Raw genomic sequence first — 26,722 nt, 5'->3', positions numbered from 1 at the left:
AACGGTAGACTTCTATGCACAACAACATACCATCTCTTCTTTAAAATATGCAGGGCATAAAATTATACATTTATTACACACAGTTCTGAATTCTTAAAATGAGAGAGAGGATATTAGCATAAGTACTTTCACATGCTTATGCTTAGAAATACACCCCAAAGTAAACAAATCTTTTTTTACTGCACATTTTACCTGTGGAATAATGTTAAGTTTCCCACGTAGATCATGAAGTCCAATAGTTGATATGTCAATTCCATCAATAATAATTTTGCCACCTGATTTCTCCACAATTCTAAATAAGCAATTTGTCAATGTTGATTTACCAGCACCAGTTCTTCCTACAATTCCAATCTGTAATGAAATAGCTTACTATTAAAAACTCAAGTGCTTTTGTTTTTAGAAAGAAAATTCTTCTAATTAAAAATGTATCAGAATAACTTTCAGGTCACTAGAACCCCATTTTTGTACATTGCAATCATAATCTATTACATATAGGACCTCAATGGTATGACGCAGTTAACATTCCTCCCCAAATGACCATACTGTAACCACACAATAATTTATCTGAGAAGCTATGCCTATGGCCTCCTAATTATTCTCCCTGTTTTCAGTCTCTCCTCTCTTGAAAATCCCCCAGTTTTCTCTAAGGACTTCTGGTTGTTATGCAAAACAGCTTATGTAACAGATTCCTAAGGCTGTGCTCTTCCAAGATATTTCCTCCTTGCCCTTCTTGGACACCCTACTACTTGAGTGCTGTGTGGTGCTTCCAATTGTAATTCTCTCGTCTTGATTAAAGATACTAGTTTTTGTTACCTTGGCAGTCTTATTTCAAGGTGACATTACTCTACCCTTTGCCTCTCAAGCAGTCACCCAACATCTGGTAAATTCCTTCTCCAACAAAGTGGAGAGTCTTAAGAAAATGTGTTTGAGTTCTCAGTTACGTTCAAGTTGTGATAAGACTAGTATCTACCAGGATACCACTCTTCTTTCTACTTCCTCCCACTATGGATTAAGGAAAGATAATAAAACCAGTTCTTGATTTCAGATAATAAGGCAAGGCTCAAGCTGTCCCTCTCTTAACTCAGCTTCCCAATGACTTCTGACTATGCTGGCAAGACTTCCTGGTTACCTGTGGACATAAAAAGCCTTACTCATGTAAAGTCAGGGGACCTTCAATATCGTGGATGTATAAAAACCATTTATCATACCCTGGCCTACTGAACAAATTATATGGAAATGACAGGGATCCTGTCAATGTATCATTTCATATCCTTGCTAAGTAAACCTTGTTGTTAACTATTCAGATATCTTACAAGTGCCTCACTTCTTTTCAACACTTGAAGCTGAATAAAAGACATCAGGTCTACCCAGAAGACAAATCTTTTCAGAGGATTAAGGAAGAACGAAAAATGTACTTCAAAGAGTAATTAATTTAAAAGGGTCTGAGTTCTATAAAGAAGGAAAATGAGATTTGGTTGGTAATTTCTGAAGGATGAACAATGAAGACACATACTTTAAAAATGTATTTCCATGATATAAGATCAGAGGAAGAAAATGATTTCGTATTTAAAAGCATTTTATATTTGGGTCATTGCAAACATAATGATTGAAGAAATAATTATAAACATGGCACCTTTTCTTCACTGTGAGTTTGGAAGGTAACATCTTGCAAAGCTAGACCAAGATCTTGGCGATAACGAACTTCATAATTAACAAATTCTACTATCCCTTTATCGGGCCATTGTAATGGAGGTCTGTTAGACAGTATCCATGGTGCCTAAAAACAGAGAAAGATAATTAAATTCACATCAATGACAATTTTAAAATAACCTACTCTTTCCCAATGATTTTGTTTTTTACAATTTAATAAATTCTGAAACCACATAGCTCTCATTATAATGTTTTGCTGCAAGTTTAGCATTCAATTCAGATACATGCATTACTGACCACCTGAGTCTGGATAGATCCTACAAACTGATGTTTAACAAGAACAAGTTTTCCCACTTCCTATAAAATATCAAGGAGACATTTTCTACAGTAATAGAACGAACTTTCCTGATATTAAATTGAGGTTTATACCATATACTCTCTTCCACCAATGTTTTTAAATCATTTGCACACGTTGGAATCCTTTCAGATTGTTCCAATTAAATTGGGTACTTTAGTATTTTCTTGAGCTAAAATGGTAATAGGAATATTAAGCACTGTTCATCTGCCCATTTGGGGATTTTACAAAAAATATATTGTCACATGTTATTTTATTCATAATCAATTAATGGAGAATTTAAAATCTCTGAACAATTTTATTTCATTGACCTCAGTGGAAATGACAGTTTTGCAAAAGTAAAGTTTTGGGTTGGTATAATACTAATATTGTAATGCAAAGACTGAAAGGAAGTAAGGTGTCATTGTAGGAACTGAAAAACTGAACAGGGTGTCTGCTTAATTCATAGTTAAAATAAAATTGTTAAGAACAGAATAGCTCGGCAACACTCTGTACCTTACCCGAAGGTCACACTGACTGGTACATTCCCAGTCAAATATAACTGCAGGTATTACAGTTGGCTATTATCCCAAATTCCGAACCATAGGCACAGACAGACATTCAATTAGGACAATAATAAATTCCTTTTCTGTATTTTGAAACTTTGCATTTCTAAGAAGAGATCAATTTGTTTTCAAAATGGATTTTTTTCTGTTGAATTTTTTTACTGATGCCTTTTGAGGGTTTTTTTTTTTGTTGTTCCTTATAGGAAGTTGTTTCTCACTATAACACCCCTCCCCCTAATATTTCCTTATAAGAAAGAAAAACAACCAAGTCAAATCAACCAGCAAAGTAGTCACAATTGACAGTATATGTAATACTCTATTCATAGTTGTCTAATTTTGTAATGAGAAGTGTATTTTTTTTATCTTTTCTCCCTCAAGACCAAGATTGCTCATTTCATTTAATCTCAGTTCAGCTACTTTTTATTTAATAAATTTTATTTATTATAAATATTTGTAATATTTATAAGAATAAAATATTTATAAGAATAAAAATAAATATATTTTATTTATTAAAAATAAACATTTTTATTTAAATAAAAATAGTATTTTCCTTTCTATTATTTTAGTGACTATATTGTTCTCTTGCTTTTGGTTTCTTTGGTGTGCACCATTTCATATATGTTTTCTTACATTTCTTTGAATGTCTCATATTTATAATTTCTTATAATATGGTAATATCCTTTTAAATTCCTATTACAATAAGTGTATAGTCACAGTTACTACCTCCAGTCAATGTTTGTTCACTCTGTTTTTAGCTTTTTGCTATTACATGATGTTGCTATGACTATATATTGCTATATGTGAGATCGCTTTCATTGATAATTAGTCATTATTCTCATAGAATTCTAAATTATTTTACATCTGATTAGCAGAGGACTTGATATTTAGCAGATGCTTAATAAATTCTTATTGATTCACTGACTATGTGAGGATCTAATATTGGGATTCTTTTCTGCTGCAGGAAAGTTTAATTAGCAAAAAATAATCATTTTTAAAGTTTTGAAAGAATGCTATAAGAAAACTAGAAAAACTATTATGCCAAGAAAAGACTGACTGGTAAGAATACTCAATTTACTGTAATGCCTATGTGATACCCATAGCAGTCACTAAGAATATGCATGCATATTTCCAGGGTAAATTCACACAATATAAGTAACTACGTTCCTCAAAGGCAAAACCAAAATATTTATTTGAGATATCATTAGAATACCAAGAGGTAAGATTTAACAGGGTACTTCTTATTAATCCAGGGAGCACCGACATCTTAAACCTTCTATCAGGCTTCCCCACAACAACAAATTCCCCTAGACAAATTCCTCCCTCCATTCACAGCTTGCTTCTTTCTCTCTGCTCTGCCTGCTCTCACTCTCTGCTCACACTCTCTCTTTCTCCTCCTTGGGCAAGCTCCTCTCAGTTTGAGCTCCATGCGACCACAGGTTCCATGTGTTAGGTCTGTACATGGGTGGGGAAGACCTTCCTTTTCTATTAACATTACATTTACTCAACTCAAATGCACATGATATGACCAAAAAATGGCTACACAAAGAAAGATGAAAGAAGTTTCCTACAAATTTGTCTTTAATTCTTTTGAGGTAACTGTTATCAGAGATTATTGCTCCTGGAGATTTTTGTCAGACCACCTGTACTGTGTGTGACTTCAAAATAAACAAAACCTCAGAGACTCAAAACTCCTGGAGAACTCCTAAGCGTAATTAAATCTGATCCACTTTGACATGAAATCTAAAAGCAAACCCATGTGTTGCTCATATCTTACTTTTCTATTCCCATTTTTTTCTGTTCTCTCTTAGGAACAATGTCTGGTTGATATATAAAGCCACCCTCTGCTACTGGAGCATAGAGACTGGAATTTTCTTCCATGGATTGGCTTATTTTGATATACAGTACTTCAATGGCTCCATAATATCACATATAACTGTAGACCACCTCATGAAATGGGGAGCCTTTGAAACGTGAATCCCTACCTGTAAGACTAAGGACTAAACTAACCATTTATTAATACCCTTCTTCAAGCCAGGGACTATGCCAGATACAGAGGATGAAAAGACAAAAATGAAGCAGTCTGTGCCTTCAAAGACAGTCACTCTCAATGCAATTTTGAGTTTCAAAGCTTTAATTTTCTCTCAGAATCTACTTTGTAGAACCTTTTTTCCTTGGTATAAATTCTTATCTCACCTGTCTTCTTGTTTGACAGCCCTGATTTCCATCTTTATTTTTTATGTGTCTTTTATTCATTCATTCATTCATTTGTGTATTTATTTATTTATGCTCATTGGAACCACTCTGGAAGTTGTTCAGATATAATTTTGGGGAGGCTATATTGTGGAAGTTGTCCTTAATACTTTCCCATTTATTTAAGGGTTTTCAACTAGATTTATTTCACTTTTACTAATTGTGCTGTGTCCTTTTCTTGATTGTATGCTATCAGTTTCTCTGATGGTTTTTGTGTGAAATTGATCTTGCTATGTATGTTCCCATCCCCTCCTGGTTTTTTGATGTTCTTGCTATTTTGAGATGTTAAGGGTGGGAAAGAGGCTTGATTTATCTGTGATTTACTCTTTGTCCATCTTGCCCACACACTTCCTCTTTTCCTCCTAGTTTCTGTTGCTATATTCATCCTTAGTTATTTCAGGAAGCTGGGGGCAGGACTTATTCTTAACAGTTTGATCTTACTAGAAATAATATTGATTCTGACCTACTTCTGGGTCCTTCGCCCACCCAAGGCCAACTTTCTCTGCCATCTAAAACAAAGCTGGATGGATCACTACCTCTTGGCTCCTAGAGGAAAGGCGAATGCTTCCCACAGATTTTCTACTCGAGAGGTTTCAAAAAGTAATAGAGCAGCCATGTGGTTTCAGGTGTGGGCAGATGGCAGCAGGCAAAGCTCAGTGCAGCTAAAAGTAGTAGCAGTGACTTTCTGTTTTTGCATTAGGAATTACTTTGCTTCTTTTCTTTTTGTCTTTTTACTGCTATTTAATTGGCACATTTCTTGCAGTGGCCAGAGTGGGAGGTGAGATTTCATTTTGTCACTTTTCAGGAAGTTGTACTTCTACTTATTAATCTTTCAGAAGAGCTCCAGGAAAAAAATCTAACACTCATTAGAAATAAATTTTCCACAACTGTGTATTTGTACATTTTTGTCTGTAATTAATATGAACAATAGTTATTCTTACTTCAGTGAAAAAAATGAATGAAACCACATTATTAATGAAATGAGAGAGCTGACAAATAACTGAAAAGATCATTTTCGACAACTTATGTGTACTTCCTACTTGAAAAATCTTAAAGAATTACTGAAAAGGAGCTAAATAAGCTGATGTGAGTCTCTTGTTTTCTCCCTGTCTAAGGCAACAGAAGTGACATGGTTAATTAACAAATTGGCTACACATTGCCAAAATAGTGGGGTGATTATATGAACGTATTCTTCCTTTATTACAACAACATTTTAAAAAATTACAGGATTGATATATTTTATTTCAGGACTATACATGTCAATCTAGAGTAAAACAGTGCAACTTTAAATGGGGCTTTTTAAAATAGGCTACACCACACAGGTGCCTTTTAAACAAAACATGGTCATACCACATCAGTTTTGAAGAGGAAGTCATGTTTTTGTAATCCAAGTGACACAAATCCCATTAGTTTAGGTCTCTCTTCTTATTCATGGAGATCTCTCTCTCTTTTCTCTCACTCTCTCTCTCTCTCTCCCTCTGTCTGTCTCTGTCTCTCTGTCTCTCTCTGTCTCTCTAGCTCTCTCTCTCTGTCTCTGTGTTTGTGTCTCTCTGTCTCTGTCTCTGTCTGTCTGTCTGTCTGTCTCTCTCTCTCTCTCTCTCTTTCTCTCTTTCTCTTCAGCAGCATTAGGTAAAAATCTGTTACCTTTTAATTTTTTTATTCATATCACTGGCAAAGTCATAAGAAATTACCAAAACTTAAAGGATGAAAGAACTCTGTACAGCTGGAGCCATTAGTTTATATGTTTAAAATAGGTCTACTTCTTTCCCCAAGGCAGTGCATTAACTATGACGAAAACATGAAAATTTACATAACAAAAATAGGAATAAATTTTTTTAAATTTAAAAAAAATATATAAAAATACAAAAATTATTCCTTTCTTGGCATCTTCATGTTCTTCTTTTCTGTGTACTTGCACATAACATACTGTTTCCTGAAATAAATGCATCCCCATACTTATTCTTTAGTCGTACGTTTACATATTCTTCTGTTTGTTCCAGAGTTATATTCATGTAGTCATCCAGGCAAGCCAGGACATGTCAGTAATCAACTCCAGAATTTAACTTTACTACAGCCAGTCGTTCTATTATCTGCTTTATGAAATCACCAGGAGTTTGTGTCTGCAGACTCATTTTAGTAATTCTCTAAGCTCCTTGGCCCAATACCAACTACAACTACGTTTAGGACTCTCTCTTGCTCAAACTTAGTAATGGAAGAGATCCTTGATTATATTGTCTGATGCATATTTTCCTATGTATATTTTCTCTGACTTGTCTTTCTATGGATTTGAATAAATGGTTTCCTATGTGTGTTCATTATTAACTGATATTTGGTAGGGAGGAAGTGAGGCCTTGAATATAAAGGGGTGTTGCTTACCTCCACTAAAGAAACAAAAATCAGAAGTAATCATGAGTCTGAAAACCGCAACCTAGACTGACCATATTTAAGGGAGAAAATAGATATAATTACAGCCCAGTACACTTTTCTCTGACGAGAGCAGAGTGGTCAAGCTTCTGGTTCTAATCTCCTACTTGCTCTCCTGGAAGGAATTGTGTGAGTTCATCCTTCATTGCCAAAGAAGACCACACCATCAGAGAAATGATGACATGACTTGCACTTGACTTTGAATGAGGGAGGGCTGTGCAGGTCACCAGCCTCATTTCTCCTCCAGAGCCATCTGAATCTAGTGATCAGACATTCATCAGAATGACTGGAGATGAGCTAGGATGAGGCAATTGGGGTTAAGTGACTTGCCCAAGGTCACACAGCTAGTGAGTGTCAAGTGTCTGAGGTGAGATTTGAGCTCAGGTCCTCTTGACTCCTGCAATGGTGTTCTATCCACTGTACCACCTAGCTGCCTCCTGGAAGGAATTAAAGTCTTCCTTGAAGAAGAATGGGATGAGAAGTAGTTAGAAATGTCTATTTTGTCTCCCACTGAGTCACACAATGACACCCTCATGCTGATGTGGATATTAAGGGTTGGTTTTCCAGTACTTTGTAAGGTCCCTTCTGGGGGTTGCAGGGGGTGGGGTTCATTCTGTAGCTCATTTTGTAACTTGAGAGTATCCTAAAGTCCTTTTCTCTTTATCTTGAAATACCATAAAACTTCTCCTTAATTTGTACCAAAAGAATTGCTTTTATCAACATTATGCTGTGTCCCCCATCCTATCTTTAATCCTTAACCTGTGTCTCCCCTCCACCATCCTAATACCATAAAATAAAATTCCTTGTATCTCTCATCCTGTGTCATAAAATACCCTCTATTTCCTGTATCTTGCTCTTAATCTTTGACCTCCATAAAATTCTAAAACTACGTCATCATCCTGAATAGGCTGTATAGATTTCTATTTATATAAAGCTAGTCCCTCCCCACCCCAAATATGGGTCCCTTTTACTCAGCCCTGTGGCTACAGTAAAAGGTACATGTGCTTTCATGCAATAAAGCTCCCAATGGCTACAGAGAACATCTAAGCGAATTATTTCATACTCGGACTACTCTCCCAAATCTGACATAATATTATATGTAGGGGAAAGTCTTTGCTCTATTTTGATAAATCATTTTTACAAAAATTACCTCTAATTTAAGTGAGACATGTGTCTTCTTTTTATACTAATGGATAAAGTATTTGGAAAGCTCACCTCTTTCTTGATGTTTGCATATTCAAAAACTCTTTCAATGGAAATTGCATTGCTTTCAATTTCACATGCTTTTCGAACCCAAAAGTTCAAAGATTGAGTAATCTGAAAAAAAAATTGTAAGTTTATTTTCTGGTTTGTTTGACATGTATACATAAATTCTGTCTTCAAATATTAGATAATATAAATAATGGAATTCAGGGAAAAAAGGAGTAAAAGTTAAACTATTCATTACACAACTAATATTAAGAGCTGGCATTATATGGCACTTGGTGGCACATACAATATTTTACTTCTCATTTTATACAGCATTCTTTAAAAACAATAAGTAGTATAGACATTGCTACCAATACATACTGAGTACCTTCTCTGTACAACTTCTTTCTAAGGTTCAGGTTACTTCAGGTTCTATGGAGGACACAAAGATGAGCAAACTATGGTTCTTGCTTTCGAGGAGCATATAAGTTAAGGGGGGAACGTCAATTACATACAATAATACAAGTCAGAGCCATATGTGGTAAATGTAATAAGAGGAAGTGCTATGGTAATAACAAGGAAAGAAGGGACACTTTAAGCTGGAATAAGCTGGGAAGACTTCATAAAAGAGATAGCATTTGAATTTAGTCTTGAAAGATCTGTAGAAGCTGAAAGAGACGAAAGAAATTCTAAGTAGAATGGGTAATGAGCAAAAGTTAGGAGGCTAGATTGTAATGAATGCTACAGAATGAGTGAGTAGTACAGTGTTGTTTGTGTGAAGCACCCCCTCCAGGCTTACTCTTCTAATCTGAGCTAGAACTGGCACTTTGGGTCCCCAGAAGGGTGGCTGTTACCACTATTGGTACTGGAGGAATAACCCTATGGGTCACTTCTCTCCTGTAGCTCACATGATCCTACTGGTTCCCCTTAACAACCAGAAGACTCAGTTCTTTAGCAAAGGCATATTCTCAAATGGTATATGGAAGCAAATGCCATATCAAGAACAGTAATTGCAAGGCATTGCCTTCCCCTACCCCAAACAGAGGTAGTTTGTGGGAACAAACTTGAAATACTGTGGTAGTGAAGTGCATATATAAGAAACACACAAAATCAAGGTAGCTTAGAACCCAGAACTGCTTAGAACCTTCATAGTTTTACTTTTTCCAGAGAGCCTTCGTAGTTTGCTGCAAAGCATGACATGTGTAATAGATAAGTGGTCCTACTATTCACTTAGGCGAGCTTTTTACAGGGCACAGCATCTATTCTGGAGGTGTTCACTCACAGTAAAATATGGCGTCTTGGCTAGAAGAGTCAATATCCTGCTGGACTTAGTCAATCAGGCCACTTGGCTACTGACAGCTGTTCCTCAGGCTATGGTGCTTCTAGACTAGTCTAGACTGCTCAGCATCTGGGTATGGCTGCTGGTGGGCTGGGCTGCACAAACTATTTGACCACTTGGTATTGCTGAACTGGCTATCATGCCACTGAGCAGCTGCTGCCATATTGGGTAGCTAGGTAAGTAGGGTGCTTTGCTACTGGGCTGGGACTCATTGGTTAATCACTGAACTATTTTCTGAGTCACAGTCTTTTCTAGACAGACGAAACTATTGAACTCCTTGGACCAGTATGGGAAATCTGTAGCCTCAAGGTCACATTTTTCTCTCAAGGTTCTGGTGTGATCCTTCAACTGAATCCAAACTTCACAGAAAAAATTCTCAATGAAACGATTTGTTCTGTAAAACTTGAACTCAGTCAAAAGGCCATGCCCAAGAACCTAGAAGGCCACATGTGGTCTGGAGGATGCAGGCTCCCCACCCCTGGACTTTCTCTTTCATGGACAGCTTCCATCTTTCATTACCTTCAGCCACTAACTTGACTGGGTGGGACTGTACTTTCTTTAGCTATCATGTTAATGTTCTTATTCATCTAGGGGAGCCAGCTTTCGCCTAGGTCTGAAACAAGATTTTTGTCTTAGACTTCCTCAGTTTGAACTGAGTTTTATTGCCTGTACACAAGTGGGAGAGATCTAACCTTTCCTATTTGACAGTTTTTCTTGGTTCAGAATCATTTCCTTCAGTATGGAATTTCCATGTTTGCTCGTGGGAATTAGACCCAGTTCAATCAGTTATATTTCCCCAACCCCTACTGTGGTCTTATATGGACAAGTGACTAGTGGTGCAGGTCTGATGTGACCCAGAAGCAAATTCATTGCTTTCCCTTATGCAAATGAATAATAGTAATGCACTTTCAAAGGTATAGAGAGCTTTATTTTCAGTAGAGAGGTCTTTACCTTTAGAATTCAATTTCTCTGTTTTTTGCTCCTTACAACTTCCAACTTTGCTGAATTTAAAGAGAGTGCAACCTTATTTACATAAAGAAGTAATGAAAGATAATCCTTGACCAAATTTTGATGGACTTAGAATGCCAGGTTATGAATCTTGGATTTTATATGTAAAATATTTGTAAGCAATTGAAAACTTTTGAGTACAAGGCAATGTAGAGATGTGCCTTTGGAAGATTAATCTGGCCGAGATCTGACCAGAAATTGGGGTCAGAACTGGGAGATTACAAACAAAGAGAATAGTTAGGGGGCTATTTCATTAGTATAGAAGAAGGATAATTGGGTAATTAATCACTTATTACTATAAATGAAGAGGAAGGGATGAATACACATGGCACTATCATCATGAATTCCTTTCCTTGAAACCTCAGAAGTGGAATTCAGTTTCTTGCTCTATAAAAGGTGAATATAGGCAGTAATATCAAAATGAAGTCCCCAGTACCCAGCTGCAATAACAATGTAGGTTAGTGAGGTTTTTTAAATTATATTATGCAAAGAAGTTACAGAATTAGAACTATTCTTTGACAAAGGTATCTCAAAATAAGCCCAGAGCTTGATGTCAAATTTACACAGAGTTGTTTAGGACTTTTTTTTTTTCAGATTATACTTTATGGTACCTAACATTTGATTTGAATTGCTTGTACTAGTTGGATAAAGGAGAATTCAAGAGAAACTGTATTTAGCCATTCATCCATCTTCACTCTCTGAAAAACTCCAACGATTCCAAAAACTATGATCATTACTTACGTTTAATGCATAAGATATGATTAAGCCAACTGTTGCAGAGTCCACTGCATCTCCTGCCAGCACAGCAAGTAATGCAGCAAAGAAAACCAGTAAGTTGCCAAGGAATTCAAGTCTGACAGAAAGCCACCTATAATGAAAATGATAGTTATCAGTCTCAATGAAGTCTGAAGAGTATAAAAAACAGTCACCCACTACAGCTGGTATGATATCTGGCGTATAAAGGAAGAGGAACCAATTATTTTGCAGAATTTTGCTTTTGACTCAACTCATTAAAAAAGAAAGAAAACTAAACCTATTTTTGTTTAGATTTTCTTCAATATAATTTAATCAATGTCAAACATGGATGCTTCAATATAAAGTGAAAAACAAAAATAGCATTCTATATGAAACTGGAGTTCTGTTATATATAATTTGGATTTTTTCTATGTAGTTTTCTACAGTGAAAATTTTGAAATTTTTTTTTTATCCTTCAAATTGAAATTGAGCATGATAATCCCAATACTTCCTGGCTTCTCTGTGTGCCCTTCTGAAATCCTTTCTGCTGTATTTGTTTTTTTAATAACTCGTTGACCTTTCATTTTCTCTCCCCTCCTTTCTCTTCCCCTCCTCTTTTCTTCTCACTTCTTTCTCTTCTTTTCTGTCCTCTCCTTTGTTCCCCTTTCTTCCCACTATCACAATTTGCACACTCCTCTCATCTCTCTCTTTCTCTTCCTCTCCCTACTCCCAATCATCCCCCAGAAAGAGAAATAAAAGTCTTCCCTTATAAACAGATAAATATAGCCATACAAAATTAATTCACACATTGGCCATGTCTGGAAATGTCATTCATTTGGCATCTCCATTTCATAACTTCTGTTTCAAGAAACGAGAAACATCTGTCTTCTGGAGTTGTAAACTGGTCACTTCCTTGATCAGAATTCTTAAGTATCTCAGAGTTTTTCTTTACAACATTGTAGTCACTGTAAGAAATATTCTCCTCCTTCTACTTACTTCACCATATATCTGTTCCTGAAAGTACTCAGATTTTCTCTGATCCTGTACCTTGAGTCATTTTTAATAGCAAATAATGTTCCAATGCATCCATATATAAGTTTGTTCAACCATTCCCCACTTTGTTTCCTGTTCTTTGCTATAACCAAAAAAAAGTGATGCTATAAATATCTTTGTACACATAGGTCCTTTCCTATGTGTGTTGTGTGTGTGTTGTCAGTTCATACCAATTTGTGAGATCTGATTGTCACATTTTCAGTGTGAGCATTTATACCTTGGAAATCAGCAAATGCCTAAAGATCAGGGCTTAACTCATTTTTATTTTCTAGACCAGAATAAATTGGAAAAAATGTTTATAATACGATTAATTTCAAAAGTATTTCATATACATATACATATATATATATATTTTCCTTCTAGAGAGCTACTTCTTAAACATTTACAAGCAGGATGATCCTTTCCCTCTTTCTTTGGTCTCTTCGAGGTATAAGGTTAGTAACAGTATCACTGGGCTAAAGGCTAGTCACAATTTTGTAATTCTGGTGGTGATGGTAAGTGGCAGTGAACATAATTTCAAATTGCTTTCCAGGACTCGTAGCTCAATCAACAGTATATTTGCATTCATGTTCTCCAACACTCCCTTCAAAATTGTCATTTTCCTTTTTTGTAATCTTGGCCAAGTTGCTTTAATTTATATTTCTCTTGTTATTAGCTATTTATCACCTTTTTCTATGTTTGTTAGTTACTTGTCTTTTTTTAAGAATTGAGAGTTCACATCCTTTGATTATATATTGGGACATACTTTTGTACTTATGTTTCTGTCAGTCCTTTATATGCCTTTGATATCAGACATTTATTTGAGAAATTTTCTATAAAGACTTATTCCCAGTCACCTGCTTCCCATCTTATTCCAACTATGATGACTTTGTTTCTGCAGAAACTTTTCAACTTTATGTAGTCAAAACTTTCTATTTTCTCTCATGTGATCCTTTTTTAATTTGTTTGATCAAGGAGTCTTCTTCCCTTATGCAGTTAGAAAAGGTATATCCTTCTTTGCTTTCATTTGTTTACAATATTTCTTTTAATATCACTCACATCCACTTGGAGTTTATTATGATAAATGATGTGAGATGTTTATATAAATTTAATTTGTGACAGACTATTGGCAGTTTTGTCAAATAGTGAATTTTTATCCCAGAAGTTTGCTTTAAAAAAAATTTTTAAATGCAATGGTAAGTTCTTTGGTATACTTCTTGTATAGCTAATCCAGGGATACTTTTTTTTGTAAGTACACAGCTAGCAGTCTGGAAAAATCTATACTCCCTTTTTCAGTAGGTTTGTTGCCTATATTCATCATTGTAATAGATGTTAAATTTCAGTTGGAATTTATTGAAAATAAAGTCTTCTTTCTCATCTAATTTCATAAACCCCGTAAAAGCTGTTTATAGACTCCCTGATGTAATGTATTCCACTGATCAACTTTTCTATATTTTAATCAGCACCACATATTTTGATTATTTGCTACTTTGCTTTATGTTTTGTTATCTGGTATTATTAGCTTCTCTTACTTCTCATGTTTTTTCATTATTTCCTCTACGATTCTTGCTCTTTAATTCTTATACTTTGAAACTGTGGAAATTGAGTGAACTATGCTCACTCCGTCTTGTGACTCAATTCTGTATCAAACTTAGTTCCCTTTCTATTCAATTATAGATCTAGTGACAAGTTGAGGAGGACTGGTCCTAATTTGTTATGAAATTGGCATGCATTGCTTAATAAATCCATATGCTCAGAAATTCAACCTTTGTTTTGTTGGTTATTTCAGATTTAACTCATCATAGTATATCACTGAATATATATATTTTTGCAGATAGTCTTGTCATTTTTACTATTTGCTTACTTTTATTTCAGTACTCCCTGTTATTTTCTGCCTCCTGTGATTGATTGTTTTTTTTCTCTTACTAATACAATTTGTTGATAATGCTAATGATTTGTGGACTCATTCTTTATTGTATTATTTGCTATTTTTATTTCCTCTATTTTTTTCTTGCCTTATACTCTTTTCAAGCAAAATGGAGTTGTATTTTATTTAAAATCTTTTATCTATTGATATAATTATGAATTCTATGAATAATTATTTATATTACTAAACATAGGATAATATGTTTGTTATTTTCATATTGAACCAACCTTGCATTTCTACCATAAATCAATTCTCATCATAGAGTATAACCTATTTAAATTTTATTTTAACTTCCTAGCTAATATTTTAGTATCTATATTCTATAACTGTAACTATAGCTATAGTTTTCTTTGCCTGCTTTATCTCTCCCTGATTTAGGCATCAATACCATATTTGTTTCATAGAAAGAGTAAGAATAAGATCTATTCTATCCTATCTTACCAGACAGTTATGTAATACTAGAATTAATTATTCTTTAAATGTTTGGTAGAATTCACTTGAAAATCTATCTCCTTGCATCTCCCTCTCCATTTTAAGAAATTTTGCAGTGGTTTGTTTATTCATTTCTTTCCCAGACATTGGATTATTCTCTGTTTTTTGTTTGGTTAATTTAGGCATTTTTTATCTTTGTAAATATTCATCCATTTTATGCCATTTTGTTGGCATATAAATGGGCAAAATAATTTCTAGTAATATCCTTTATACTCTTTTTATTGTGAATTATTTATTTTCATTATGGATACAGACAACTTGGTTTTCCTCTCTTTTCAAAACAAATTTTTTAAAAGTCCATGTATTAGTTTTTTAACTAGTCACTAGAATCATGTATCTATTAAATAGATTTTTGTTTTCAGTTTTACCTCTGATTTTTTTTTAACTTTTTTATCTCTTTTGTTATTTTTCTAGTGTTTTTTATTTTTAAGTTTTTGGCCGCATGCTCAGTTTATTGATCTGTTTTTTCTCTCTTTTGTTGATGACACTTATGAGATAATACTTCCCTAAGTATTGATTTGGTTGCATCTCAAAAGTTTTAATATGCCATCTCAGTGTTGTAATTTTCTTTAATGGAGTTATTTTGTCTCCATAGTTTATTTCTTTGACCCATCAATTCTGTACAATTAATCTCCATTTAGGTCTGACACCATTCTTCTAAAGCCCTTCAGCGACTGTAATTTTATTGTGCTGTGATCAATAAAGGATTTTTTCTTACTATTTATTCTTTTCTGCACTTTTTTATGAGGTTTTTATACCCTAGTATGTAGTAAATTTTTGCAAAGGTGCTATTCAAAGTTGATAAAAATGTGTATTTCTTTCAATTTTCATTCAATAATTGTCAGCAAACTGTCCTATATAACTTCTCCAAAATTCTATTCAAGTCATTAACTTTCTTCTATTCTTTTATTTCTTCTATTTCCATTATTTCTATTTGGTATTCCAATTTCCTGAAAAGTCTAAAAAGGACAGATTGGAATTCTCAATTACTACTATTTTACTATCTATTTTCTCTTGTAATACACTTAACTTTTCTTTAAAGTACTTAGATACTATGCAATTCGATGGATGTATTTATCAAATATTGATATTATTTCAGGGCCTAAAATGTCCAATGATCATATAGTCTTCCTCCTTATATCTTTTTAAGTAGGCACATTTTAATATTGCTTTGTCTTAGATCACAACTATTACCCCTACTTTTTCTATATTCATCTGAATCAGGGGTCAGCAAACCATTCAATTATTTTTACATTCTTAAGTACAATAAAACTTTATTTTCAAATGTAAAAAAAACAAACAAACCATTCTTGTAGACCATACAAAAACAGGTGGCCTATAGATGATAGTTTGCCAAATGTGGATCTAAAGCATGACCAGTTCTGCTATGGTCGTTTATTTAAATCTATGTGAATGTTTATGTTTTTATAAACAATATATTGTTGGATTCTACTTATCAATTAGTTCTGTTTCTTTTTTCTATCTTATGGCATTTAAATGTCATAGTAGGCAGCTAGGTGATGTAATACATAGAATTAGGAGTCAGGAAGGTCAGTTCCAGTACTGCCTCAGACACTATTTAGTTCTTGTGGGCTGAAAAATTCCAATCAATAATAAAACACCACTGAGGCAGAGTTCTGAGCTGCAATTGATCTATTTGAGAGACCAGTGGTCCTAAACCAATGGCATCCAAGACCTTTCTTATGACCTAGGATCATGATGCTGAGGGCTAAGGAATTTTATAGACCTAAGAAGGATCTCTGGGAAGTCCTCTAGTTCTTGGGAGGGTCCTTCTAAAGTGTGGAAACTCCTACAGAAGGTCAACCTTCAGAAGCAGAGGAGATTCTATGATTGGATAAGGGGAAGTGTCTATCAGTCCTACCCATTTTGTCAGTAGGTTTTTCACAAGTCACTGGACTCAGATGGCCCTGGAGGAGAGAGTGAGGATGATGACTTTGCACAGTCCTCCCTCATTTAAATCCAATTTACTTGCAAATCAAGATATTACCCTCCTGATGTCATTTGCCTTCTTTGAGAAAAAAGGACAAGCAACAACAGCTACAAGTCATCAATTAAAGGTCATCAATTGCAGGCTACCTCAATAGGGTTTTCTATCTGTCATCTTAATAGATTTTTTCACAGCTCCTCAAATAAGAGTTTTTGGCTAGCCATTTCCTAGAAACCAAGAAAGATGTGGTTTTGAAGCAAAAGATAACGAGAGAGTGGATGTTAATGCTTCCTGAGAGTGGAGAAGCAAATGATTCTTATTAGAAGCACTTTGCTGGGGGCGGGGAGGAAAGGGGGTGTTGATTAGAGCTACATTAATTACTAAATGCAATTAGATTACATTCTTGGTTAAGATGGTTAATATGAATCTACTGATAAATCAATTACAATTAACATAATCACCAATAAAAGGTTAATTAATCACTCATAACTCTTATCCTAGCAGCATTAACTAATATAATTATTTTACTCTGAATTCTATTCTGCTTAATTCACTAATACAATCACTGATACCCATCAAATCACAATGAGCTAAATGAATGATGATTAAATTGAGTATTAAAATTATCTTCACATTGTGGAACCCTAAAGAAATCACGTAACCCCTCAGAGCCTCAATTTCCTCATCAGTAGACAGTATATAATAAAATCAGATGGTTATGGTCAACACCAAATGTTTTCTACTTTGTAAGCCTTAAAGTGCTACTACAAAAATGTTTGTTGTGGTGATAACATGTGAGTTCATCCCATTCATTCTCACTATTATAACCATTAATAATGTATTTCCTTCCATAATAATAGCCTTTTATACTTTTTTCTTTTTCCACTCATGCCTCTTTACAAGGAAGAAGGTGTAAGAGAAAGAGAGGAAATCAGATCAGCACTAGTAATCAATATTTGTTCTTCCTCTTTTAAATTAGACTAGTTCCTGGTACTTACAGTTTTCCTCTTTTTAGTATTCCTTTTATAATCAACCCTGCAAAGGTGAAATTGTTACATTTGTGGCTATTCCATTCCCAAATTTACTGTCTCTCCTGTACCCCTCTTTCTTTTCGCTTTCCCTTCCCATATGCTGTTGAGTTTACAATCTACATTAAGGCATGTGTGTGTGTGTGTGTGTCTGTGTCTGTGTCTGTGTGTGTGTCTGTGTGTGTGTTCATCCCTCCTTTACCTGGTTCAGATTCTTCCTCATTTCTTCCCTAGTTTATTCCTTTTATTGTTTATTTTCTTTCATTCTTAAACCCAGCAAAAGAGAACAAAACCACAGCCAGACCCTATGTTAGTCTTTTTAACTCCATCATGCCCCTTGAAGACATTAGGATTCTGAAGGGATCCTTTTAGTTTTTCCCCATATTAAAATACAAACACAGCATTATGCTATCCTCCCTTCTAATTGTGCACCTCTATATACCTTCCTACATTTCTTTAGATTTCTACATTTGCATTTCAAAGTTTCTACTTTGCACTGATCTTTTTTTCTGAAACGCTGAAAGTCCCTTATTTACTTTTTTCTACTATAAGTCTATACTCAGCTTTTCAGGATATATTGTTTATCATTATAAACTTTTGGAATAAACATATAAAACTTTTGGAATATTATATTAAAGCCAAGTCAGTAGGCATTTACTAAGCTCTATGTTCCAGACTCTTTGCTAAATGCTGGGGACACAAAGAAAGTTGGAAACTGCTCTTGCTCTCAAGGAGTTCCCAACTAATAAAGGATTTAATATGCAAACAACTATCTACAAACAAAATAGGTACAGAATAAAGTGGAGATAATCACAAAATGAAAGGAGTTGCATTAAAGGGAACTGGAAAAGGCTTTTATATAAAGTGAGAGTTTAGATTCTGATTGAAGTTCCTTGGTATTCAAACTCATGGCTCTTTGGACGATTTTTTCTCCTTTTACTTGGGATACCTAGATTTGGATTATGATAGTCCCAAATGATTTCATTTTAAGGTTTATTTCTGGATATGACATATTTTTTTCTATTTTTACTTTGCCCTTTGGGTTAAATAGATATGAAAAAACATATAGTTTATTGAAATATATTTTTGTTTTGTAGTGGTTTTAGGGAGCCTAACAATTCTTAAATTATCCATCGCTGACCAATTTCCAGGTAAGTTTTTAAAAAATAATTGTTGTTCAAAAATGTTCAACTCTGTGGAGTCTATGGGGTTTTCTTAGCAAACCCACTAGAGTGGTTTGCCATTTCTTGTCAGTCACACAACTAGTGTTTGAGAGGCTGGATTTGAACTCAGGTCTTCCTGACTCTGGAGCTAGTGCTCTATCCTCTGAGCTATCTAGCTGCACCAGTTTTTTTTTAAAAACAGTAGATATCTTTTAGTCTATTTTTTCTGTCTCTTGACTTGCTATTTTTTCTTGTTCTCTCACAAATTACTGAGTTACTTTTTTTTTCCTATTCTGTTCCATAGAGAGTATGCATCTTAGGCAAGGCTTTCCACCTTTTGGGTTTTTTTCTTACTATTTGTTCTCCTTTCAGTTCCCCCAAAAAACTCATTTCTAATTTTATGTTTTATCTCTTGCTTTATTTCTTCCATAAATTTTGTAGCCCTTAAAGTCAAGCTATTTTTTCCTCTTTGCTTGTAGTTGTTGTGGAACCATTCTCTGCTTCTGGATTTACCTCTTATCCCAGAATATTTCTTCATTGTCATTGGTATTTTCTGTTTACTTACATCTTCATTTGTGGTTTTGCACTGAAAGAACTTTCCTCCAGCCCTAATGGATGAGTGGATAGACCTTTTCTGGTCTGGTCCCCTCTCCGTAGTCTGGATGCTTCAGTCACTGCTGATATAGATATGTAAGGATGGTATTAGCCCTTACTCTCCCTCTTGCCTCAGTCTTTGGCTTCTATTTTAGTTTCTTTATGGTCCACTTCGGATGCTGATTTTGGCCAGATCCTATTTTCTCCCTGCACTCCTTAATCAGGAGTTGGTTCTGTCTCTTCGAAATACCATGAAAGGATTTATAGAAAAAACTGGAGATCACAGTGGGTCTCTGCTTCCCTATCCTGCTCTGACCTGAATTTATCTCCTCTTTGGCTGTCATTCTCAGTTCTCCTGGGGAGTATGCTGCTGGACCTTGCTTCCCTACCAAGTCATATACCAGGGCAACTCTGCCTCTGTTTCTGTTATGAGGGGCCAGTTTTGGGATCTGGCTTCAAGTCCCAAGTTAACTATTCCTTGCAATGCCTTACTATTCAGAATACTGATTGGCTAGCTTATGCCTAGCTCATATGTATTCTGGCTCCTCCTGCAAGCTCTGCTGGCTTCCGACCTGTTTTCCTTTATTTCTGCTATCTCCTTTCCCTCTCTTCCCATCAGTACCTACTTGGTTTATCTGAAATGCTGCTGGCTTCCTTGGCGTGACCCTCTTCCCACCTCCATAGGTTTTTGACCTGCTATTTGCATAGTTCAGGACTGGATGGAAGTGTTTATTTCTGATTCTTTTCAGTTTTCTCAATTATTGGTCTTTCAGGGGTTCTTTTCAGACATCCATTAGCATTTATACGAGAAATCTAAGCTTCTCCAAGACCTTTCATATTACCAACTTAACCAAAAAATGTCAAAAATCATCTAAATATTTTACATCTACTTGAAAATAAATCATCTTGGAAAAACATACCTCTCCAATTTACCTGTTGTCCAGTAAATCAAAACAGAAAATAAATAAAAGGGAAGAATATATCCAAGTACTGTAAAAATAACTCATTTTGTTAGTCTCAATGAGAGTTTAACTTCAAGAGGTTTATTATACTTTTCATATTCCATTCTATAATCTGACTTACAAGTATAAAAATATACTATAGAAATCATTAGCATCATTAATATCATTAAATTTATTCTGCTCTTTGACAAAAACCTGACCTATACTGTTTTCTTTCTATAACGTAGAAAGTAAATTCATTTTTGTATTTTATACAGTATATAGTATTTATATTATTATGCTATTACAGTGCTATAGTATATAGTATTTATACATTATACTATGGTGTATAGTATTTACATATACTCTACTATGCATTTTACATAATATCATATACATATATATATAATAAATTCTACAAAGTAAATATATTTTTCTTAATTGCATAATCATAGAGTCTGGAAATAATTAGGATTCTAACATTTAATATTTTTTTTAAAAACTGGTATGTAGAGGGTAAACCTTCATTCTATTCTTCCAGAAGTCAGTGGAAAAGATGACAAATAGGAAAGAGATTTGTAGTAAATTTGGGTAGATGTGATTGTCCATCCTTACCTGTTGGAAATTATATTGTTGTAGAAGCAAACCAGATTCTCATTGACAACATCTCTGTTTTGGCTGATGAACCTCTGCTGGTGTCCAAAAGCTCGTATTGTTGATACTCCTGACAAAGTTTCACTGAAGTGTGATATAATAGGAGAACGGGATGCTCCTGCTAACCTCCGGATTTGTCGAGAACTTGCAATATAGTATCTCTAATCAGAACCCACAAAGCACAGATTACACATTGGCAAAAACAAAACTGGTTTTTGGTGTTACAAAAACAAACTAACAACTGAAAGAACTCATTTGAAATACTAGCTTTGCCCAAAGGTTCATTATTAAGCAAGGTATTATTTCTATACCTGCCCCTGCCAACAACACATTTATTATGCCTGCTTGTTAGAGGATTGTGTGCAAAAAATTATGCTGTTTTTTAATGCTTACAAAGACCTTAGAGTTCATCTAGTTTAAACTTTATAATTTTACTAATTAATAAGATGAGAACCAGAGATATAAATTTACCAAAATCGCACAAGGATAGTTAGGAGAAACCATGACCAGAACCCAACTCTTCTAAGTGCTTTGCTATACTCCACTGTCTTCTCTAACAAGTAGGGCTTCTAGATGCCTTCATCACCCTAGTTATTTCTTTTCTGGATAATTTGTGGGTAGTTACCCTCCCTTCATGCTATAGACAGTTCCCCTCATCATTCTCAAGTGTCTCTTGTCACTAGTTGCTTTACTGTAGTCCTCCCCCTCTTTAAGGGCTTCATAGTGAAACAGTAATTCTTGTTCTGCTTTACTCCAAAGTTCAGAGCTGGACCAACAGGTGGAATCTGTTAGGAGGTGAATTTAGTCTTGATGTCAAAAAGGGCTTTCTAACAATTAGTAGCTTTCCCCTCACTTGAGGTCTTCAAACTGAGGTTGGGTGACTACTTGTTGGAGATATTGCAGAATGGGTTCTTGCTTAGATATGAAACTTCTGTCAATGCAGAGATTCTGCAATTTTTACCCACTGCCCCAAGACTGTTAATTTTATCAAATCTAATTGTATCTAAGTACACTTAAGCATAAGTTACCTAATTACTTCTATCAGAGGACAGAAGAGGAAGGCACAGATTTTATTCCAGCAAAATAGATGGCTTCAGATCTAGCCCTAGGTAAAATTTCAAATAAGTGAAGTATACCTTCAGCATCCCCATCCTTCACCAGTTTCACTCCTTAGTTTACTAAATAAGCATAAATATTGGAGATAAATGGTGAATGATTGGTTATGTGAGGCAAGCAAATATCTCCCAATCTAGAAAATTGAAAAAAAGTATAGTCCAGGACAGGGGTAGGGAATCCTAGCATAACTTGGTCACTCTTACCCCCTTCACATATCATTATGTTTTGCAACTATTGAAAGTAGAAAGCTTGTGCATTATAGTTAGCCTTATATTATCCTCCTACTATATTTTAAGATTCAAGAGTTGTTATACTGTTATATTAATAAGAACTCTAGCTACTTGGAGATTTTGTTTCCTTTCTGTTCTTGTCTTTGCCAAGTTTTAAGAGAATCAGAAACCAAGGGGAATTTTAGTAACATTAATAAATAATGCATTAATGAGGTTACAGAGAGTTAAAAATTAATCTACTTACTTGTATAGTGAAATATACGAACACTAGGGGGATCACCACAAGAATGAAGAGTGGCAAAGCACCCACGATGACTAAAATTGTTCCAAGAACATCCAGTGTACAGTTCACCCAGGTCCGTAAGTAATAATGGAAACGTGCATCGATGATAAACATGTCCTAAAAAGTTAGAAGTACACATTGAGTTATCGTTCTCAATTATTAAATTCACCTTTGGACATAAAGGAGGAACTTTAATGCAATGAAAACATTTTTGCATACCATTTGCATACTATTTTTTTTTTGATGACTGATTCCATTCTTTTTTGCCTCTTTTTTCTTTTTTTACCTTCTGCCCACTTCATTCCCAATACTACAAAATAATAGGGCTAGTGCCCATAGTTAGACAGCTTGGATTTTTAAAGCATGTTATACCATGCCAGTTTTAATAATCATAATCTGACTACCTCCACAAAATAGATTGGGGAAATTCCCACAATGATGGTCCAGTGCTTAGAAGGGTAGGGAACCTGTGGCCACAGGGACACATGTAGAAATCACATTCAAGAAGAAGCATTAACATCAGCTTTGTTGCTGTACCCTAAGGACTATGGGAATTTTCCTTCTGACTTACAGCTGAATCTGCTTGCTATGCATAATGTCTTCCCTATTCCTTGAGAACAGAAACTGTTTTACTTTTCAAACTTGTGCTGCCACAGTGTTTTACACATGCTAAATGCTTAGTAAATGCTTTATTAATTCATTGAAGTGTTGGAATATGGACCACACAGAACCTATGATGTTATAAAGTGTTACTATGCTGAATCTGTGTATTATCAAATGTTTATTTGGGTGCCTACTTTTTGAACTTTGTAATAGGGAAACCACCTGTTAGAGGGGGCACTAATTGGTTATAATTTGATTACACTTAATATACATGGAGATAAAGTAGATACCTTTCCCAAGTAGATTGGGGGAAAGAAACTAAACAAATTATGGTATATGGATAAATGGAATATTATTACAATATAAGAAATGAAGGATACAGAGAAGAATGAAATTTACCTGCACCATTGTATAGTGAAATAAGTACATCTAGGAAGACAATATACATAATGGATATGATGGCATAAATGGAAATTAACAAAAAATTCAAAACTGAATAGTGTGTCTACGTGTACAGTTAATAACCTTGCTACCTAAGAAAAGATATGAGAATGCATCATTTTCATTTCTGTACAAAGATGGAGGAGATTATAGGTATAGAATACAACATAAAATTTCCAACCTGTTGATAAATCTGTTAGTTTTTCTGAATGTTTTCTTCCTTTTTTATTTTTTGTTAGAAAAGATGACCCTCGAGGAGAGGGAAAAGAAATATATTGGGAAATGAAGGTGACATAAAAACAAAAGTCGTTGATAAAAATAAATTTGATATACTTCAAATAAGCAGATAAGGTATTTTGCTAGACCAAGGATATGGATAAAAGTGCATCATTCTCTTCCTCAAAGGACTAACATTCTACTAGCAATCAATAGTAAACTCACTTAGAGATCTTACACTTTGAGATCTTTAATTTTTTGTAAAATTGTCTATTCTCTACTACCATACAAATTTATTTTTATACTATTGTTTTATTTTAATAGCCATTTTTAAAAGTTTTGAGTTCCAAATTCTCTCCCTTCCTCCAGACCTTCCCCCACTTATTGAGAAGGCAAGAAATATATAACATACATTTTAAAAAGAAGTGTCACTAAAATGTCCTCAACCAAGCATAAACAAAAGTCCTTCTATGTTGCCTTATCTTTGTTTGATGGTGACCCTGAGTTGGTAAGACCACATTAACAGAATATAAGGTTTGGCAGCTTCGCAAAGCTAGCATGATTTCAAGTGTGGTTGCAGTGGCAAACCAAATCTGTTTAACAAGAATCAGCTTACTGAAGTACTTTAGTACGTAGCAGTTCACCATCATCAGTAGGATGACCATTAGGTAAGGAATTCTTTGGCCATGGCAACTCATGAAACAAAATGATGCTCAGTCCTCTGCGGTCCCCTTTTACTTGTTAGAGTGATGGGAAAGGGACAGAGAATGTTAAGAATCATACACTTATGAGACTACATTTAAACTATAATTTAACTTTTGGTGCTATTAATTTGGTGCCAACTGAGTCATTTTCTTTCAGTCACCACAAGATCCAGAACTTGGAATATCATTGTTCTCTAGTGTTTGTTTGTTTGTTTTTTCTTTTTTAAAATTTTATTTTAGACTCAAACACCAGAACACAAATACAGAATAGAAAAAAAGAAGCAAAAACATATCATAAACTTAAATTTTGGAACTTATATACAAAGTTAAAAAGAAAAAAAAGTATATCGTGTGCATAGCAGAACATAAGAGGGGATTCAAACTGTGTAACAATAAATTTTCATTTCAAGAAAGCTTGTATGATAAATAATACTTATGTTGAAAATTGTCCATCTTTTCTTTGTTCCTTGTGAGTTCTTTTGTTATCTGCTGTGTACTTTTTTACTTTGTTTTTTCCCCTTCCCCCACCCCCAGAGAGCTACAATAAAGTTTAGATATATTTCTCTATAAATTTATATATAATATACATATCATATATATATACACACACACACACACACACGTAGATAGATATAGATATTCCCAAACATATTCTACTCCTCATCTTTGTTTTTTATGTTTGAGCATATCTCTTGTTTCCTATCCCTCCTGCTCCTCTCCTTAACTTCTACCCACTACCTTGCCCTCCTATTACTTGCCTACCCCCCTGCAAGGATCCCTCCCTTATCCTGCCATTCCCATAAATCTAAATACCCTTCTATACCCCCCTTTGGCCCTTTTACCTATTCCCTCCCCCTCCCTTCTAAAGATCCCTCATCTTCTCCCCACTGCCTATGCCCCTATCATTTTATTTCTTCTGAATTTATACAATATATTCTTCTGAATTTATATAAGACTTTTATACCCTTCTAAATATATATATTTATATATGAATATAAATATATATTTATTTTTATATATAAATATATTTATATTATATATTTATATATAAATATGTATTTATATATTTTATTACATATTAATTATATATTATATATTGATTATAATATCTTACATATTATATATTATTTATATATAACATATATATTATATTATATATATATTTCCCTCTTAAACCCATTTTCCATGAAAGTAGGTTGTCAGAACTACCAGCCCTCCTCCTTCATTAATTCCTTTGTATCAGTTCTTTCTTTTGTACTTCATTTGTACAAAATATATTCTTTTTAGCTGTTCCTAAATGGTTTTTTAAATTCATTTTCTACTCAGGTTTTCCTCAATCTTACTTATAAGCTACCCAATTATTAATAAGAATCTTAGACATACATTTTACGTATATATATGTAAATAATCTGTCCTTATGAAATCCTTATAATCAGTCTCTTGGTATATACCTTATATTTTTCTTGGTTCTTTCATGTCAAATCTTTTATTAGATTCAGGATTATTTTTTTAACAAGGTCTTGAAAGTCTGAGAGTTTAGCAAATATCCTTTTTTTTCATTCAAGATAATACTTAATGTTGCAGAGCATGATATTTTTGGCCAGAGCCCCAGTTCCTTTGCTGTTCTATATAATATGTTCCAAGATCTTTAAAGTCTCTGCTGTTAGATGTTGTGTGAGATGAATTGTGGCACCACTGTATTTAAATTATTTTCATCTTGATGCTTTTAATATTTAATCCTTGAGCTGGGGGTTTTGTAATTTAACTATGATATTCCTATAAATTTTCCTAATACGATCTCTTTTAAGAGGTGATCAATGTATTTTTTTCTATTTCTACTCTTCCCCCGCCACCAC

The 26,722-nt window shown here is 34.3% G+C and overlaps 1 protein-coding gene and 1 pseudogene across 8 annotated transcripts in view; both read right to left on the bottom strand.

Annotated features, from left to right (window-relative positions):
• LOC140506960 (multidrug resistance-associated protein 1-like) overlaps window positions 1–26,722 on the bottom strand; it is a 90,927-nt gene that overhangs the window by 2,379 nt on the left and 61,826 nt on the right. For all 8 annotated transcript variants that reach the window (XM_072614698.1, XM_072614702.1, XM_072614700.1 and 5 more), the window contains 6 exons: window positions 22,864–23,019; window positions 21,235–21,434; window positions 11,501–11,627; window positions 8,440–8,541; window positions 1,634–1,777; window positions 193–351 (listed from right to left, as the gene is read on the bottom strand). In XM_072614698.1, coding sequence (XP_072470799.1) covers window positions 193–351; window positions 1,634–1,777; window positions 8,440–8,541; window positions 11,501–11,627; window positions 21,235–21,434; window positions 22,864–23,019 — 888 coding nt within the window. The remainder of the gene's footprint in view (window positions 1–192; window positions 352–1,633; window positions 1,778–8,439; window positions 8,542–11,500; window positions 11,628–21,234; window positions 21,435–22,863; window positions 23,020–26,722) is intronic.
• Window positions 5,694–8,431, bottom strand: LOC140506966 (U6 snRNA-associated Sm-like protein LSm6 pseudogene; annotated as a pseudogene).

The sequence above is a fragment of the Notamacropus eugenii genome, chromosome 5 (genome assembly GCF_028372415.1).
Source record: "Notamacropus eugenii isolate mMacEug1 chromosome 5, mMacEug1.pri_v2, whole genome shotgun sequence".
Lineage (NCBI taxonomy): Eukaryota > Metazoa > Chordata > Mammalia > Diprotodontia > Macropodidae > Notamacropus > Notamacropus eugenii.
This window is presented reverse-complemented; position numbering and strand designations above follow the sequence as displayed.